Source organism: Strigops habroptila, chromosome Z, assembly GCF_004027225.2.
Source record: "Strigops habroptila isolate Jane chromosome Z, bStrHab1.2.pri, whole genome shotgun sequence".
NCBI lineage: Eukaryota > Metazoa > Chordata > Aves > Psittaciformes > Psittacidae > Strigops > Strigops habroptila.
Genome location: NC_044302.2, coordinates 82,571,041 through 82,589,934, shown reverse-complemented (window position 1 = coordinate 82,589,934; position 18,894 = coordinate 82,571,041). Strand labels below are relative to the sequence as shown.

At 36.1% G+C, this 18,894-nt stretch overlaps 1 protein-coding gene across 2 annotated transcripts in view; it reads left to right on the top strand.

The window, feature by feature from the left end:
- The window catches only part of MAP3K1 (mitogen-activated protein kinase kinase kinase 1), a 58,210-nt gene that overhangs the window by 26,951 nt on the left and 12,365 nt on the right, over positions 1 to 18,894 (top strand). For both annotated transcript variants that reach the window (XM_030512739.1, XM_030512738.1), the window contains exons 2-10: positions 7,369 to 7,519; positions 9,884 to 10,090; positions 11,847 to 12,047; positions 12,959 to 13,075; positions 13,630 to 13,778; positions 16,228 to 16,349; positions 17,104 to 17,185; positions 17,313 to 17,490; positions 18,266 to 18,556. In XM_030512739.1, coding sequence (XP_030368599.1) covers positions 7,369 to 7,519; positions 9,884 to 10,090; positions 11,847 to 12,047; positions 12,959 to 13,075; positions 13,630 to 13,778; positions 16,228 to 16,349; positions 17,104 to 17,185; positions 17,313 to 17,490; positions 18,266 to 18,556 — 1,498 coding nt within the window. The remainder of the gene's footprint in view (positions 1 to 7,368; positions 7,520 to 9,883; positions 10,091 to 11,846; positions 12,048 to 12,958; positions 13,076 to 13,629; positions 13,779 to 16,227; positions 16,350 to 17,103; positions 17,186 to 17,312; positions 17,491 to 18,265; positions 18,557 to 18,894) is intronic.

Genomic DNA, 18,894 nt, shown 5'->3' with positions numbered 1-18,894 from the left:
GTAATAAAGGCATCTTTATTCACTACCCCTGTGTCTTTAAAGCTTTGTACATTGTCAAATAATGTTATTCTTTCATGAACCTGGTCTTAGTAGAACTGCATACATTTCAATAGATAAAAATAAATTTTGCTTGTTTCATTTAGTAAGATTGTTTCAGAGGTAGGAAAAATTATATTCAGTTAACCCAAAAGCTTTTACTTATTACATTCCCCCTCAAATACTGTATAAATGCTCAGTACTGCTTCTATTTGCTGTTGCATAAGTTAGCATGTTTTGTGTAAGCGTAATATCTATCTGTATGATTTCATGCTCATAGAATCATAGAATAGTTAGGGTTGGAAAGGACCTTAAGATCATCTAGTTCCAACGCCCCTACCACGGGCAGGGACATGTCACACTAAACCTCATGTATCTTTCTAGATGTATGTAATGCCATTTTTATCTTTTTTGGCGGGGAGACCATTGTTTGTGAAACTGTTTTTCCCAAGTGCTTGCGTATGGGAGATTATATTGTGCTTAGGAGCCTGAGAGGGAATGGCTAAACTGAAACTTGAATGCAAAGCCTTTCTGATCAAATTCACATGTAACATAGTGTCCTTTCTCAAATCACTGGTGACTTCTAGGTGATGTGTCTCTTCTAGGCGATGTGTCTCTTCTAGGCGATGTGTCTCTTCTAGGCGATGTGTCTCTTCTAGGCGATGTGTCTCTTCTAGGCGATGTGTCTCTTCTAGGCGATGTGTCTCTTCTAGGCGATGTGTCTCTTCTAGGCGATGTGTCTCTTCTAGGCGATGTGTCTCTTCTAGGCGATGTGTCTCTTCTAGGCGATGTGTCTCTTCTAGGCGATGTGTCTCTTCTAGGCGATGTGTCTCTTCTAGGCGATGTGTCTCTTCTAGGCGATGTGTCTCTTCTAGGCGATGTGTCTCTTCTAGGCGATGTGTCTCTTCTAGGCGATGTGTCTCTTCTAGGCGATGTGTCTCTTCTAGGCGATGTGTCTCTTCTAGGCGATGTGTCTCTTCTAGGCGATGTGTCTCTTCTAGGCGATGTGTCTCTTCTAGGCGATGTGTCTCTTCTAGGCGATGTGTCTCTAGTGTTATGCTTTCAGACTGCTATGTGAATGTGTCTGCAATTCGTATGTCAATTTTTAAGCAAATACTGGAGATACCCCTTTTCCTTTATCTGGGCTCCTTTCGAAGGACTGTGTACTCACCGCATTTTCACTCTGACAGTATGCAATTTGTAATTAGTACCAAGAATTTAATTTCTAAAGAAGCATGTGTTACTATAAATTAAGACCCTAAGTACATTGTTAAAGCTGGATATGAATGCAGCAAAGTATTTTTTTTTTTTTTTTAAATAAAATCTCAGGAATACACTGAAGATGATAAAAAATGGTATATTTTTGTTAAGGAATAGTATGTATTATTCTCCTGTAATTGGCTTCCTTGCTTTGTTATCACAGACCTATATGGTTATTACGCTTGCTATAACATTATATTTTTAAGTTACCTCACCCAATACTCCTTCCTCATCAGGTAAGATTCCTGCACCTAATTTCTGTTTATACTATGGACTTTGAAGAAGCTGAAATAGGACTTACTGAAACGATAACCATTTTTAGCCATATGTTTGCAGAAGTTTTGAATGCCTTTTCCTGTCATTTTTTGTCATGCTAGCTTGTTGTTATCTTACATAAATAAACATTTGTAATAGTAGCTGCCATTGTTGGAGTGGGTGTAGTTACTGTATGCTTGGCCTGTGGCTAGATTAGTTGACAGATATCACAGGAAGGTCTCCTTGTCGCACAGGGAGATCATGCTCTCCCCATACAGCACAGACTTTACAGGATAATAACATTGTGAATGGTTCTGTATTGGGCAGACATGCATCTCTTTAGCAAGCTTTAGTGCTTATTTAGTACAGTTTATTATTCCTGTATCAGAAGAAAACATTACTTATATTAATTCCCAGCGTAACTCAGATTGATAAATATATGAACAAGAAATATGAAGAGAATTGTAAACAAAGTAGAGCAGAAGTTTAAAAAAGTAAGACCAGTAAAACCAGACACAGGCAAGATACATGAAAAAAACAAAATGGGATGATTAGCATACTAGGATCCTGCTTCTTAAGTCCTAAATGCTACTTCAGTACAACTGGTAGATGATAATATTAGCAAACCTCTTTAATATGAAAGTGAAGAGCTTGAGAGATCATGTAATGTAACTACTATTTTTATATCCTGAAAATACCATAATACGTGTATACCTTGATGCATTTGGGTTGGTACTGGGAGATTAAATAACAGCAGGAAAGATTAGAGCCCTGGGAGCATTTGCAATACCTCTTTCAAATGTCTGGTAGCCTTAGGAAACATGCAGAAGAGAAGCCCATTTCATTAACTTTGTGACAAGCATCTGTTGCAAAGAAGGGCTGGTATTTATTGGCTTGTTTTGTAGGACTCATTTTCAGTGGCTATTGAATAGTGCCAAAATCTCAAAGTGTGGCTAGGTGCCTTCAAAATCCAGCCAATGGGAGCAATACAGAGAAGCTGTTTGAGCAGCCAGGGATGAGGTTAGGAAAGCTAAAATCCTGGTAGAATTAAATCTGGCCAGGGATGTTAATGGCAATCTGTAGGTATGTTGGTGATAAAATGAAGACTGGGGAAAATGTGGGCCCTCGCAAGAAGGAAACGGGAGACGCTGTTACACAGGATATGGAGAAGCCTGAGGTACTGCGAGAATGAAGAACCGCTCACTGTAGGAGAAGATCAGGTTTGAGACCATCTAAGGAACCTTAAGGTGCACAAGTCCGTGGGACCTGGTGACATGCATCCATGGGTCATAGGGAACTGGTGGATGAAGTGGCTCAGCCACTCTGCATCATATCTAAAAAGTTGTGGCACAGTCTGCTGGATAAAAAAGGGGAAACATAACTCCCATTTTTAAAAAGGGAAAAAAGGGCGACCTGGGGAACTACAGGATGGTCAGTCTAACCTCTGTGCCTGCCATGATCATGTAGCAGATCCTCCTGCAAACTATGTTAAGAAACGTGGAAAACGAGGTGATTGGCGACAGACAACATGGCTTCACTATGGGCAAATTTGCTGGCCTTCACAACAGGGTAACTGTTCATGAATAAGAGAAGAGTGCCTGATGTCATCTACCTGGACTTGTGCAAGACATTTGGCACTGTCCTGCATGACATCCTTGTCTCTAAACTGGAGAGGCATAGATTTGACAGATGGACCACTTACTGGATAAGGAATTGGTTGGATGGTCACACTCAGAGTTAGTTCTTCTTAATTCTTGCTTAAAGTCCCCAAAATGATCTCTGTACATCCATCTGAGCTCACACTCAATATTGACTGTCACCATATATGGCATTTGCACTGAGCAGAATATATAATTCTTGCATATTTGTTCCTTCTCATTCAGTCCTATTCCATAGAACCCTGGGCTCTTCTCCTCACAACCTGTTGTTAAATGCACTGATTGTTCCGTTAGAGCTGCTGTGCAACCACTTGTTCATGAATGTTTTCTATGGTCACCAATGGTTTGACCACTGCTGGTATGCAGGTTACCTTTGCTAATTTGCTTCAGGCAAATGTAAAATAAAAATAAAATAAAAAAAAATTAATAAAATTACTAGGCAACTTACAACTTTTTTTCCTCCCTTGGATTGAGTATTTGTGGATATAGCAGACAGAGCTTCCCTTTTCTTGGTGAATTGACTCTTAGCTCTTTCAGAACTTGCCTTTTTCCTGTTTTCCTGCTGCTCATAAAATCTGGTCCAGCTTGGCTACTGGATAAAGCTGTTTGCCCAAATACAATAGCAGAGAAGCAAAGAAGCTGTTTCTAAACATTAAGAACAGGAAGATTATTTGGAACTATGATTCAGCTTTCCCAAATTGTTATATGCCCTTTGTAAGAATAATGCTTGCAGAGAATTAGTATTAAATTTACTGAGCTATTCAGAAGTGAGTCTTGCTTGTGCATTTCGCAGTAGTTTGCTAAATAACAAGTGTATTGCATGCCTTGTTTTAAAATATTGAATCATTGATCCATAGAGAGCAAGTTGTTAATGATCTAACTATTCAATTACTCTTTGCAAGTCTTCAAAATAAAGACAGAAACAAAGGACAATGTTTCGCCGCCTTTATTGCACAAGATGTTCAGTTGTCTGTTTCCATGCAGTACATTAATCTTATTGTAGTTAGTTTCATAGTTCATGAAGCAAATAATCCAAAGTGAATAATGCAGTTATTAATGTGCACACCACTGAGCTTATGCATTAAAAAATGGTAGTCATCACACTGTTGAGCTTGCTTAGTACTTTAGAATTAAGATTTGGGTTCATTTCCTTGGCATTTCTGGACTAGTAATACAGGAGTAATGCTGTTGGTTTGAAACTGCTAATGAAAATAATTGAGAAGATCTGTAATGCTGCTTTTTTTGGGGGGTGCAAAGTTTGAAAGTTAAATTTTATCTGGAAGAAAAAGCCTTTTATCTTTTTCTTCTGATTCATGAGAAGCTGAAACATTTGAGAGCAAAATCCTTGCTCCCTTATGAAGCTGGGGTTGGACTGTTGAGAAATGTCAGACACCCTAAGGGTGTCAAAGCTGGAGTTTCTCTGAGATTTGGTTTTTGGCCCGCTAATTAATTTTGTCACTGCAGTTCAAATAAAGCACCACCTGGCAGTCGCTTCAGCACGTCATTACCTTGATTTATGAATAGGTTTTGCTGTATGAAGATCAGAATGCTCCCTACCCTGCAGGATTAAGTCCTCAGTGGAATATGCTCTGGATTTATTAATTTTATATTGTGCTGAAGTACGGTGATAGGGAGACTAGCAACCGAGCTGTTGTGTATCTATAGGGAAGCTTCAGCTTGCCTGGAATAGATGAGGGGGTTTGCTTTAAATTAAATCAAAACAATAAGAATTTAAAAAGTGCAGGATCAGAGACACAAAATGAAGATTTCTTGTAGTATGCAGGGGTTCTGTGCAGTCACAGGAAAATATTTTTCCACAGACCTAACAGCATCAGAATATTTAATAAATATTTTAGCCAAGCTTGAGTTAAAATATGAAGTTTTCTTGAGCACTTCAGAAAACATGTTCTATAAAAATACACATAATACTTGAATTCTGCAAAAAATATAATCATGGCTTACTCAGCAAAAGCTTTCAGACTCGGTTGGTCTTTCCCACCTGCATGGAGGAAAGGCACAAGAGTTCTTTGTGCAGGCGAGAGTAGATCGGTTTAGCTGTCACATGAGAGGAAGATAGCTGCTTCTGCTTTTTAGAGAACAAGCAGAGATTGTGAAGCCTCCACTGTTGTATTACATTGTTCATGAATTCATGTCCAAGGGCCTCTAAAAGACTTTTTTTTTTTTTCTATATCAGTTGGGAAGTTAATCATGGTTATGTGAACAAATGAAATACTGTCTCATTCTTTCACTGCTGGGATAGTGTTTTCTGTCTTGTATACAAAATACTCATGCAACTAAGATGGTTCATGTCACGGAATAACTAATACAAAAAAGAGTAACTCTAGGTTTTGAACTTGCAGCTATATAATTTCAGAGCTGTACTGTTCTTATGCAAAGATTTTTGTCTTTGAAGAGATTTTTTGACTGAGGATAAAATATGACTTTGACCCTTCTTACACATAAGCTGTTCCCTTATTTTAAATTTTTAAGGCACGTTCTCCATTTGGAGTCATCCTGCTGCTATTACATCTTTGTTTTTCATGAATTATCACTACGGGGGTTTTTTTAGAAAGCAATAATATAGAATTTGGTGCTGGAACAAAAATAATTGTCAGTTGGCATTGGTTTTGAAGTTATGCATTAATACTTAACCTCTGAAAAAAATTCTTAGGTGGGTTGTGTTTCTATTTATAAACGTTTTAAAGTCTTCAATTGCTAGACAGAGTTCTGAGTGTCTAAAATCAGTTACTAACAGTAGGTTTAGATGCTACTTGAAAGAAAATATATTTTGTTTACAGTATCCATCTGCTTATTACGTTTCAGCACTAAACAGGAAGAATTATTTCCTGCCTCAGAATACTTTGTTTCCTTTGTCTTTACAATGAGAGAAAAAAAAAAAATGTAACAGGAATACTCCTTCTGACCAGGGAAAACTAGTCATTTTTCTAAGTAGGGTTTTGTCATAAGTAAACCTTAGTAATACATTGCTGATGAAGACAGGAATTTTAATTTTAACATCTTACTGCAATGAATGTTACGTATGCTATAGGTCATCATAGCATACATAAATGTAGTTTTAACTGCATAGCTAAATGTTGTAGAAGCTAAAGACTACATGCATGAAATCAGCAGTTGAAACTATTATATAGACTTATCTCCTACTTTAAGTTGTGATTTTAGTTTTTCAAACAATTTTGTTTTGAGAGTTGGCTTAATCAAACTTGCTTATTTTTAAAGACAGCTAACTTCAAGAAGATGGGTGGGGATCATGTGCTGCTGCTTAAGAATGTGGTTTTCTTGGTGATTTAGCAGATAGCTCAACAGAATCAGGAAATCTTCCAGACTGTTCATATTTTTCAGTGTCTGACTGTTTTTTGCTTTTTTGTTGTTGTTGCCAGCAATCACAATGAACTACTTTGCTGTAGGTCAAAAAGCGCAAGCCTAGATAGATTACACTTTCATTTTACAGATACAAACTTGCTGTGAATTCTGCTGTAATTGTATATGACTTGAAGAGCTTTTGAGTCATCAGTCACTTGGAAAGCAGTTCTCAAGGCCACTAGCCTTACTTTCATGACTTCCATGTCAAGTTTAAACATACTGTGTATTAGTTTAGAAGGCTTTTTTGAGGAAGAGTTCATGTCTAGGAAGAGGCACTATATACATAGTTTCACGCTTATGCACCATATGAAGATAGAAAATTTTCACCATTGATTTACATTCATTTTGTAAACTGTTTTAAAGCAGAGATTGCAAGCTTTGAATTGCTAAGGAGTACATGAACCATCACAACACTTGTGAAACCTTTGGTGAATGACATGACATGACATGACATGACATATAGGGTTATTTTTGTATTGGTTTAATACTTGCCAAGACCTTCCTTTTTACTGGGTGTCCAAACAGTACACACATTTTAATGAAATAGCCCTCCAAACAGGTATGCTGCAAACGGCAGACTAGCAAACTAGTCTTGAAAAGCTTGCTGCAGTCGATTGGAAGTAATGTTTTAGCAGCTGTGTTGTAAAGAGAGGAAGAATAGGATGGCACAAAGTTTAGGAATGCTGTGGTGGTATACTTTAACTAAAATCAATTGTGTGTATGACCCTTTTTCTCTTTTTTCTCCTTTTTTTTTTTTTTTTTTCCTTCTTTACTGTAGTCGTGACATGGAGAATAAAGAAACCCTCAGGGGGCTGCAAAAGATGGATGACCGCCCAGAAGAGCGCATGATCAGGGAGAAACTCAAGGCAACGTGTATGCCAGCCTGGAAGCATGAATGGCTGGAAAGAAGAAGCAGGAGAGGTCCTGTGGTAAGTAGCACTGATGAAAGGGCAGTATGTGTAACAGCTATTACAAAGAAAAATCCCTTAAATTCCTCTCTATTAGAAACCTTGTTTTCTTAACAATTTGCATACTCATAATTATGGTCCTCCTGTTCATTTTTTTGAGCTGTTTAACAGGAAACTGTGGCTGACTTTCTGAAATGTACGCATTTCTTATGCTGTATTTTTAAAGGAAAAAGCATATAGCTGTGCAGCTGACTTGTGTAGTATAAAATACTGGAAGAACACTGCCCTCTAATGTCAATAACAAAAGCAGCTCCAGTGCTCTATACTCCCTGATTCTTAGGAGTTTCATGACTTCACTTTTCCTTAGTTGGAAAATGTTAATCTTTTGTGTATTGAAAAAGAAGTATATGGAATTTTTGCTAGAAGAAAAAACAAACTGCAATCTTACTAGAACCAGACAAAAGGAAACTTGTGTAACTCCTTCACACAAGCCTCAACTCTGCTAAACTTCGACTGCCAAAGTGTTCAAATAGCCTTTTGAGTAATGCTTTTGAATAAATGGCTCAGAAGTGATTTTAAGAAATTGCAGGCAGATCAAATACAAAACTTACTAACATAGTTAAAATTCTATTTAGTATAATGCTCATTGATTAACAGCCATTGGTTACCTGTAAGCATAATTGTGTTAGTTGATGTGATTCCCATGTACTACTTGGTGGCAGTGCTAATTTAAAGCTAAGATCATCTGATGCAGTAAACAAGTGTTTGGGGACAGCTTTTCTAGAACAGAAATAAGAGGGTTCAGTTGTTAACTTTTTGTCATGAGAAAGAACATTGAAAATACTTAGTGCACCGAAAAAACAATACCTCAAAGGGTCAAATAACACAAAACAGTTCTTTAATAATTTTTAAATGCATCTTGGTTACTGCATAGCTTGAAGTTGTTACCTTGCTCAGGCCACTTCCTTTGATGTTTCTGGTGTAACTTGTCCATAGGCACATGAATCTGCATTGTGACCTTCCAGGAAAGAGAAAGCGTTACAGTAATTAGTAGATTAGTAGGAGGGGGGAAAAAAAAAATGGCTACCCTGCTTTTTATACTTCTCCTTTATCCTGTTCACATTCATAATCAGACAGCAATCTGTTTAAAAACAATATGATGCCTTTTTAAAGTAAAATGAGCAGTTCTTGGATCAAGGCTATAAATGTGGGCTTTTCTTCTCTTTGGCAGTGCCTAACTACTAGATCACAACCTCCTCATTGTCCTCTTCTCTCTGTAGCCTGCTGAAACTGAAATGCATTTCTGGATAGTGAAATAGCTTCAGTTGGATGAGTTAAATGCTTCAGTTTAAAATAGCATTTGACCTTATGGATGCAGTCCAAATCATCAGGTAGAAAGGCACTGAGTCTGCATGTCTCTTCCTCCCCGTACCCCGAGCAGAGAAAGCTGCTTCCTTTTTTGGCCTAAATCAGAAATCTCTGGAACTTTCTGGGAGAGGTCTGCTCTTAACCTGAAGTGTTACCTGAAGCTTCCTTTCAGCTTTGAGTCAAGCCTCTAAGACATGGGGAAATGCAGAACTAAAATTGAATCTGCCCACTGTGTCTGCTTTTAATTTGATTCCCAGGGGCCTTACTCTTACGAGTTATGTGCATCTGAGAGGCAGGCGGCTGAAAGTTGTCTTGAAATATTCCATACCTCAGTGTCAAAGTTCAGTGTTAGTACAACAACGCACTTTACAGGAAGTGTATGTACTCACTCTGCTTGACCACGTGTCTACTTTTGTAATGCAGCACTGTGCACAATGATTAGCTCAGATACCAGATGTGGCATACTTCTTTTACTTGTATGGCTGGCAGAAAACCCAGGTGTGATTCTTACAGAGCGCAGCACACCTTAATTCTGCTGCATTGTCTCCATGTTTAAAGTAATTTTTATTTTGCAACAAGTGATGTACTGTAGAAATAGCAACCCTAGTATTTCTCAATTGATACTGTATAAAACAGACAGATCCAATGTTTTGGCTCTTAATAAGCAGACAACGCCTGTAGAAAACAGTCTTTTGGCTCCAATTATCCAAATGAGGGAACTGCTGTCCTTTGAGAGGTCATGAATGACAATTACGGAAGTACTTGGAGAATCAAATCAGTAGCTGCAACAGCTAACATAAGCAGCAGGAAAAATTATTCTCACTTTTTTTATTGCATATAGATTAACAAGATAACTCGTATTAAATGTTGATAATAGAACCTAGGGAATATGCAGACTTCAGGTGTCTGGATAATGTCTTAATTATATAATGCTAGCAAAACAATTTTCAATGAATTTGTCTTGCTCTAGTGTAAAATGATCAGTTTGTAATTCTAACATGTTTTAATTTCTGCAAGGTGGTGAAACCTATCCCTGCTAAAGGAGATGGATCAGACATGAACAAACTCTCTCTAGAACTTCAAGCTGAAGGACAAAGTACTGCTTCTTCACCTACACAGAAAGGAAGACGTAGTCCTTCTCCTAGTAGCTCCTCTTCATCTTCATCTAGGACAGTTAAATCTGAATCACCAGGTGTTAGAAGAAAAAGGGTATCTCCAGTGCCTGTAAGTTGCAAGCTGTGATGTAATTTTTAATTTGCCTATATTGTGCAATATTTTGCTTATAGAGGCAATTAATCCTCCTTGTGTAGGGCAAAACGCTGATACAAAGCGGTTATGACAGGATACCGCTTGAGTGAGGTATGCAGAGCATATCTCATGTTACATTTCTCATGTGTGGAATTTTATTCTCTGCTCTTCAGTGTGAGTTTTCTGTTTAATTCAGTCCTGCTTTCAATTTTTATTTGTAGGAAATAAAAAAAGTAGAGATAGTCATGAAGATGTGTATTTTCTCTTAACTTGATTTGCACAAAGAATTGCTAATAGTTCGGGTTTTTTCCTGCAGTTTTGCATGTCAGTTCTCCAGGCAGGTATATTCCATCAGGGATAGCATTGTTGACTGTATTAAGATTCCTGCAGAAAGGCGTTACTGGTATTCTATTTGTGATCCTCTATTCCAGAACTGATCTTTATGTACAGATTAGGTAAGATCTAGATATATGCATTGTTAGAAGACTGAACTCCGTAATTGCATTTGAGAAGATCTGGAATAGAATGTCTGGAGCAATAGTAACTGGCTTCATTAAAGATCAAGAGTATAATGTTTTGAGTGACAGTATTTAATGGGTTTCCTTCTAATAAAAATGCTCATCCACAATTAAGCTTCAGTTGACTTGTCTAAAACTTCACAGTGTAATTAGAGTAAGAATATGATCTAATTGCTTTTATTGTCCTAGTGCTCTAAACAAAGTTTCTAAAATAAAATATGTACTGCCATTCCACATTCCTCTGAACTGGGGATGAATGTCACAAGTTACAGTACTGCAGCACAGCCCCTTTCCTCTTGACAAGAGAAATTGAAACGGGGGAAAAAAAAACCCAACCAAAAAAATCTCAGAAAATGCGAAACCCCACCAAACTATTTAATTTAGTCTTTGATCCATATTTACTCTATTGGTTTTCTTTGTTTTACCTTAACCTTTCACATGAAAAGCCTTAGATGTCCAGACTATCTTTTACTTAATCCATGGATAGTGAGTTTATTATAACCTGTATTATAACATAAAATTCAAAGTGGATGTAAACCAAAGCAAAAGATCTGAAACTGGACAGAGTCATTAATGCATATTGTAACATTAGAAATGTGAAGAATTTAAATGAAGAAAAACTTTAAAATGTTTGGGCCATTGAATTTTTGATCATGGGGAAATGAAACACAAAAACCATCCTGAGCTGAAAGTTGCTTTAATTGTGCAAAGGAGAGGAAGCTGTATCCTTTTTCCTTTTCTTTGGAATTTCTTTTGTTCTTCATTGACTGTACAGTCCCTTTTGTAAACTGTAGTCATAGGATTTCCTCATTTCTGAAATGTGTTAGCATTATAGCCTTATATAATAATTTCCTGTATTAAGTCACAAGTCTATGATTATCTTCTGATTGAATTATACTTGATAATTCCATAGTAATATGGTAAGGCAACCAATGAAGACTTAGAAATAGAAGCAATTTAAAAGACTTCTGTCATAATGACAAAATTCTGGTTACCAAAAGCTTCACTTTTCCTTCTGCCCTCAAGTTCTGGGCATGGAAGAAAAGTAATCCTTTTGTTGTCTTATAGTCTAAGCAGGTTTTAATAGTTTTAGGGGCTCTTATCTGCCACTTGGAGGAAAAAAAAAATCCCAAACAAGATATACCCCACCAATTCAACACCTAATTAAACTTGCTGTGGTCCTGGAAATGCTTATGATGGTACCACTTATTTAGTTTCAGAGTGGACGAATAACACCACCTCGACGAGCCCCATCTCCAGATGGGTTCTCTCCATACAGCCCTGAGGAAACAAATCGTCGTGTCAACAAAGTTATGCGAGCCAGGCTGTACTTGCTGCAGCAGATTGGACCCAACTCTTTCTTAATTGGAGGAGACAGCCCTGATAACAAATACAGAGTGTTTATTGGGCCTCAGGTAGAGAACATCTTTGTGTTGTCTGTAGCTTTTATTAATTTAGACTTAATTAATTTATTAATTAATTTAATCTTGGAAAACTGTTCAAAACCAAATTAGGTCCAGTTAGTTGCCAGCCATGATAATAGCTGTATAAAGTAATGTTTAAAAGTTGTAATCTGTGCTCCTGTGATGTAGTGATCAGCTTACATTTTGTCAAACATGTAGCAAGTATATTAGTTTTGTCTAAAGTCTATCTTTAAAAAAAGACTCCAGTTTGGAAGTCTATTTCTCATTCCTAGAAATGGCTCCAAATTATGTCTTCAGTACTTTGGTTAAAATTTGATCACTTCATTTTCCTAGTTTCTCACTCTGATTTATCTCATCTGTTCATGGCATATATATAAATAACAAGCACATGACATCATTCCTTTAATAGTGTGATAACTTCATTAATATACACATAGTGAGGTCCTTTTTGTGGACTTTAATAGTACTAATCTGGTGCTGTATTGGGGAATATTTAGGGTTTTGAGTAAACTGAAGCATCTCATTTAAGTTCGATTGCTGTCATGTTACGGATATATGGAGATTATATACATAAATTCCTTTCAGTATGAAGCATAGCAATAACCTCAGTCAGTCAAAAAAAGAAAAAAGAGTAGAAAATTGGTAAAAAGGGTCAATTAAAACCTGGTGTTGTTATTTTCTGCTTTTCAGTATATATTCCTGAATAATATTTTAGGAAATATTGTAGACTATGTAAGCCATTTATGCCTATATGTGAAATATTTTGCATTAACAACTTTTTTTTTTTTTTTTTTTCTTTTCAGGGCTGGGGGCAGTATATGTTTTATGATGCTTTTGAATATGGAAAATTATCTATGTAATTATTGATTCAGTAGAGCCTTAGCATATATTTTTCTTTGCAGACTTGTAGCTGTGGCCGTGGGACGTTTTGTATTCATCTGCTGTTTGTTATGCTGCGGGTGTTCCAGCTTGAACCCTCAGATCCAATGCTCTGGAGAAAGACACTGAAAAACTTTGAGGTAATTGATTTCTAATAGATCTAATAGACCTAAAATACACTCTCTAGGTAAAATTCTTTTGGACAGTATCTTAAAAATGCTGAAAACCATTGCTTTGAAAAGCAACAAGAATATATGTTTTTAATTATATCTTTAATTCAGTCTCAAGAGCTCTCCAAATAGAAAAAAAGGTAGCTGAAAATAAAAGACATAACTAAGAGGAGTAGTGGAGAGCTGTAGTTTAGTGAGCAATTCAAATCCTGAATTTTCTGCTCAAATTTGTATACGTGTCTCGCCAGTTAGCTGAAAGGTAAACAGAAAGAGGGTCTTCAGGAGTGATAGTGTGTATACTTAAAGCTCTTGTTTAATAAGCAAATAAGTTTTTTCTTTTAAAGTGTCTCCTGTGATCTGTTTATTAGACTTCTGAAATTCCTGCTGCTGCTACTACTGCTAATGTATTATTGTGAAGGTGAATAGAACTTTTTGTAGCAGTAGTTAAGCTTCAGTAATGTTACTTTTAATTACAAGCTATTCATAGCATAAATACGACTGTTGCTGTCTCTTTCTGATGTTAGGTTGAGAGTTTGTTCCAGAAATATCACAGTAGGCGTAGCTCGAGGATCAAAGCTCCATCTCGTAACACCATCCAGAAGTTTGTCTCACGCATGTCAAATTCTCATACATTGTCATCATCTAGTACTTCTACATCTAGTTCAGAAAACAGGTTAGTATTTTTCTAAAGGAATTAAAAGCTTTATTCTGTAGTTTTCTTTGAATTTTGGAGGTTTAGAATCACCTGCATTCTTTTCTGTTGAAAGCTGCTTTCATTTCAAGCCATGTTAAGTCTCTGTATTTGCAAACAATTGAGTCAAGCATGCATTAGTCACTGTGGTACCAAGTGGGCATATTTGCTTTATAAACCCTGTTTGAAAAATGTTAGGTAGAGTCGTGAAAAGATTTTTTTTCTTTTTTTTTTTTTTTTTTTTTTTTTTGACCCTTTCTGGATTTGGAAAACAAACTTTTGAAATGTAAGTGCAGACTGAAGCGTATATTACCTTTGGAAACCTGTTTGTGTGCATTTGTTCAAATATAGCATTTGTGCAAATGTTGACAAATGAACAAACAGGATTTTTCTTTTTCTCTTATCCCACTTTGGAAAATGCTTGTGCCTATGGTAGTATGCTGCAAAATTTTTGGGCAAATGCAGTCTGTGTAAACATATATAAAATATATGTTCACTTGCATTTTTTTACGTATATATATTTAAAAAAAACCCATGTCACCTAAAATAAGTGATTACATTATTTTGAGTGCTATTAAACTATTAAAATTTTTAAAATTTATACAATATTAAACAGTGCCTTATTTATGAATGTTAAGTGAAGTTTGATTCTTAAGTTATTTTTCCCCTGACTACTTCTACTTGAGTGCTTTTGCATGTTCTTTTCCTTGATTTTGAGAAGATTAATTTTAAAAGACTAATTTGAAAATATTAATTTGGTTAATTTTTAAACAAGTGATTTGTGCATTCATTACTGGGTGAACTAGACATCCTCTAGAGTGGTCAAACCATAGAAGGCAACCTAAATTGTGTCTTGAGTAAAGTAAAACATAATTTAAGGAGTACCTTGATAGGTTGCTTTTTCGTAATAAGCTTATAGTTAGATTAATATATTCAGACAGGTTTATAATCCTGATGTACAGATTAAGACCTTCATTTCCTATCATCTTTTATTTATTTTTCCAGCTTGCCAAATTGTGTCAATGTAAATAAATTGCATAAACAAAGCAGTTAAATACGTAGGCTCCTCTGGAACTACTTGTCTGTCACGCCAGTTCCTTTAATGTAGATACCTTGTATAGGAACTTTTTTTTTTTTTTTTTATTTTATAGAATTGGCTTCACTGGACTGTGAACTTCACTACAATAGTTGTCATTTTTACAGGGTGGAAGATTCTTCAGTTGTTTGCCAGTACAGCTGTTGATTAGTTCCTAGAATTACTGGTTCCATGAGATAAATTACTATTTTGTGCAAGTCTAATCTTGCATCATATAAGTATGTGAGCATCAGATGCATTTGAGATAAAAGTTTACTCTGTTCTTACAATTAGTATGACTTGCAATTATCTTCGATTTACTGCTAGTTCTTCAAAAATAAGTTTTAATTTAATACTTGTCTTTCTATACTTGCTGTGGAAATGAGTTTCTCTGTAAGCTTATTTTTGTGAATTTTTCAAGGAAAAAAGCATCAACCATTTGCAAGGAAGTAGAAGTAAATATATGTGTATAGAAATAATGTGTGAACACATTGATTTAAAAATATATCAAGTACGGGGTTCCAGCAGACTTTTGGACACTCACAAACTATAACTTAAATTTTTGCTATGAATAGTAAGTTTTGTACATTTAAACAATATTACAGAGGATTAAAATCTGTGTTTTTCACTACATGTCGTTTAAGTTGAGAATAATTTTTCTGACTAAATCTCTTGTGATATGTATTTAAAAATTATAGTGAGGATAAACAAAATGGAAGCAACTGTAAAACGGAAAATGTTGGGTTTTAAAAAATCTGCATGTGATGTGTGTTCATGTGAATCTATTGCATCTGTTTCTGTTAGTGGCAGAGAATTATTGAGGGGCTGTTATCTTCTGGTCATTTTTTGTGTATTACGTAAGTTCATTAAATAGTATTTACAGTTTCCTGTAACGGGCTAAAAACTACCTTGTGACTCCATACTGTGAAAGGATTGTGATGGAAAAAAATGTGAGTAGTTTCCAAAATAGAAAACAATCAAGTTTTTTTCAAAACCAAATGATGAGTAAAAAAGTAAAGGTTAGTTTGTTTTAAGAAACCTTAGGGGGGGGCAAAAAAAAAGTTAAGTGCCCAACACTGGGCCTTTCAATCTAATTGGTATCTGACCTGGTTTGAAAAGATGTCATGGGTTTTGTGACTTTCCTTTTCATTTTAATGAAGTGTTGTCTGTACTCAGTGCTTCTAAAGTTTGATGGCTTAATTATTCAGACCAAGGTTCAGCAGTATGATCTGTGAATAACTGTAGTTATTCATAAGTGACTTTTTCAAAGCTGGAAGTTGTATCTTTTTTCACTGTTAAAGCCTGTTCTGAATTTTGATATGCCACTTTTACAATCACAAATATCTATTTTTATAGCATGAAGGATGAAGAAGAACAGATGTGCCCCATTTGTTTGTTAGGCATGCTGGATGAAGAAAGCCTAACTGTGTGTGAAGATGGCTGCAGGAACAAATTACACCACCACTGCATGTCAATATGTACGTTGTCATCTTTGTCTTGTTAAGTTCTGGTGACTCTAAATATGCGAAAGTTTTACAACTTAGTGTGTTTTCATTGTTTTTTTGTTTGTTTTAAGAGTAAAAAAAAACCAAACCTGCTGATAAGTGATGACTGGTAGCTCTTTGTGAGAGTTTGGTATCATTCAGGTACTATTGATATGCCTTACTTTATCAGCTATTCACAATAAAATTTGTAATTTGATGCTTTGAGAAAGAAGTTAAATGCAGGGCTAGAGGGTTGAGCCTCTTTTACCTGAGTGAAAAGACTATGTCCAGTTTGAGCAATGTTAGGAACAGATTTTTAGCCCCGTGACTTGTCATTAGAATGCATGAAGTTCATCTACTATGAGCTAGGGTTATATAGTGAATTATGAAGTATGCTTACATACTACATTAAATAAAGTATATGAATACTTACAGTTTGCTTTAACAAATAAAATTCCATCTCCCATATTTTAATACTTTTGAAAAAATATTGCCTGTGTTTCAGGTTCAAAAGGAACTGCATTTCAGTTCATAACTTTAAATGTTAATTGTAGTGATAAACTGCAGATTTCTGCATGCAAAAAAAAGTTTAAACGCCTGTATTTATCAGGCTGCTGCAAATGGCTCAGTTCAGAAGTGTTTATCCTGAAACTAACATTCTTCAGTAAAACATTAAACCAGAAGATGGCGTTACTATTTCTAAACACTGTAAAACAGAAGTACGCATTATCCTGTTGCTGTGTTCCAGGGGCAGAAGAATGCAGAAGAAACAGAGAGCCACTTATTTGTCCTCTTTGCAGATCTAAATGGAGATCTCATGATTTCTATAGGTAAGGATTCAGTCTGTGTATAACAAACTGTTTCTGGATCCTTAGTTGATGTTCCAAAATATGCTGAAGTATTTACTTCAGTACATGTTTAATTTGTTAATCCACATCATTTGTTGCTACTCTGTAGTCATGAATTGCCAAGCCCTGTGGATTCTTCTGTTCTCCGTATGGTTCAGCAACAAACTCAGCAGCAATCTACAGCTGGATCACAGAGAAGAACCCAAGATAGCAGTTTTAACCTTACTCATTATGGAGTCCAGCAGATCCCTTCTCCTTATAAAGATTTAGCTGAGCCATGGATTCAGGTAATCTTACTTTGTATAAGAAGCTTCAAATGTAAAAACTGATTTTTGAATGGTTTTGCTAGATTTGACTTATCAATTCAAAAATTTTTTTCTGAATCCCATCAGCTTTATGGTTGATTATTATTGGAAAGCATTATATTTAACTTGCATCAGAAGAGAAGGTTTTCCAGTCTTGTTTACCTGGAGTTTCAGTTTTGGACTTCATCTCAGGCCTCATATTAAAAGGTCCATGTAATAAAATGTAGTATTCTTCACTCTAGTTTTGCCTGTGCAAGTGTCACATCAATACAAAGTTGGCACTTACTGTTACTGAAGTTGTGCTGCAGGAGCTGAATGACATTCTAGTTAACATCATCTAGAGGTGGGTTCAGCTGAGCAGGGGTCACACACTTAAAAGTGGGAGAATTTGTATTGCCTATATTCTGCTGTAATTTTTGTCTGGTATAGATGGAACTTGTTTTTAGGGTTGTTAATATCAGTGTCTAGAAACAAACTCCGTAGTAAGTAATTAAAATTCAGAGTAAATGAAACCATACAGTCATCCCCTTACTTATCTTAAGAGAGTGTTTGAAGAACCAATAACTTAAAATTTATGGTGTTTCTTTTCTGTCACAGAATCTTATTTTAAGACACTGTACCTTCTTACACATTTTTGCTGTCAGGCTTCTTAAGGTGTTTGTTTGTTTGTTTTTCACCAGAAACATTTCTTTGCTCTTCTTAGGTACTTGCAGTATCACTCAGTTTGATTTCTGTAATGTTGCTGGTTCCTTGGCAGGTATTTGGGATGGAGTTAGTTGGCTGTTTGTTTTCCCGGAACTGGAATATACGAGAGATGGCACTTAGACGTCTTTCCCATGATGTTAGTGGTGCTCTGTTACTGGCTAATGGTGAAAGCACAGGAAATTCTGGAAGTAGCAATGGAAACAACACAACTGCTGGAGCTCTGGGAGCAGCTAGTGGGTCATCTCAGACCAGTATCTCAGGAGATGTGGTGGTAGAATCCTGCTGCAGTGTGCTGTCCATGGTCTGTGCTGACCCTGTCTACAAAGTGTATGTTGCTGCTTTAGTAAGTAGTTGTTTTCTTGTTGTATACTAGCAATTTCAAAACTACTTCATTTTTGAAGGGGAGTGAAAGGGAGGAGATGGATGAAGTCAGGAATCTAGTAATGGTTGTTGGGCACCACTGATAACTTTTAACCATCATCTGAAATTGGGATGAGCAAAATCCTCAGCAAGAGTGAAATGGTGTAACTCCATTGGCCAAATAAAAGGAAATACTTACTACAGTGCTAAGTATTAACGGTACTTGTATGACTAGGTTCTTTCCAGTCTCAAAAGATACATGACTACTTGTAATAATGAATATGTAGTAAGCTATTTATCATTTGAATGTTTCTCTGGTAT